General features: G+C 47.4%; 1 protein-coding gene across 1 annotated transcript; it reads left to right on the forward strand.

The window, feature by feature from the left end:
* Positions 1–16: 16 nt before the first annotated feature.
* LOC107682579 (GTP-binding protein RAD-like) lies at positions 17–909 on the forward strand (the record flags this gene model as incomplete). Its single annotated transcript, XM_016478774.1, has 3 exons — positions 17–211; positions 344–712; positions 857–909. Coding segments are annotated over exons 2-3 (408 nt in total), but the record flags the coding sequence as incomplete, so codon positions are not given.
* Between the last annotated feature and the right edge of the window lie 4 nt (positions 910–913).

Here is a 913-nt window from a genome sequence, read left to right on the forward strand (position 1 = left end):
CCCTCCCTCAAAATGATGTTACTACTACGAGAAAGACGCGTGATTCTCCGCGAGGCAAGCCCTCCCTCGGGCTGACGTCACTCGCTCGCATAAATAAGGAATCCGTCTCATCACGGATCACAAGCGAAACCCTCAGCGGAAGAATAACGGCGTTAAACGGAATAACTGGAATTTTGACATTAAACGGAAGACGTTGTAGACGCAATCACATGTAAGTATCATTTTGACATGTTTTCATATCTTACGACTCCTCTTGGTAACTTAGTAGTAATATTATTATAGGTGTACGTTTGTATCAAACTGTCATTATAGTGTACAGTTGTTATAAAATAGTTTTACACAGACAGGTTTGGAGTCATGACCTTAAACAAAGGAGACAAGTTGAGGAACATGGACAAGAGGAGAGGTAGCATGCCGTTTCCCCTCCACCTGCAGAACTTGCACAGAAGGAGCATGCCGGTGGATGACCGAGAGCTGCGCTCGACGACCGAGGCTCAGCCCACCGAGCTGTCCAGCCTCATGCGCTTCAGTCCGGCAGAGGAGCACAGGAACAGCTGCGTGTCCGACTCCTCCGACTCGGTCATCTCGTCCGGCAGCGACTCAGACGCCCAGGTCTACAAGGTGGTCCTCCTGGGCGAGCACGGCGTTGGGAAGTCGAGTTTGGCGAGAATATTTGGAGGAGTTGAAGACAGTAACGACTGCGAGGAAACAGGTAAATGTAAAATGATTTTGTCCTTATCTGTTCAGAAGGGCTTGAATCAAGATCTCCCCTTCAGACTAAGTGATGTGGTGCTTTTTGATTTAAAAGCTTGTGTACATTACAGATGTGTAATTATGTATTGCTCCTTCATTTCAGGAAACACATATGACAGATCCCTCGTGGTCGATGATGAGGAGACGTCAGTCCTTCTCT

The sequence above is a fragment of the Sinocyclocheilus anshuiensis genome, unplaced genomic scaffold, assembly GCF_001515605.1.
Source record: "Sinocyclocheilus anshuiensis isolate Anshui unplaced genomic scaffold, SAMN03320099.WGS_v1.1 C32370750, whole genome shotgun sequence".
NCBI lineage: Eukaryota > Metazoa > Chordata > Actinopteri > Cypriniformes > Cyprinidae > Sinocyclocheilus > Sinocyclocheilus anshuiensis.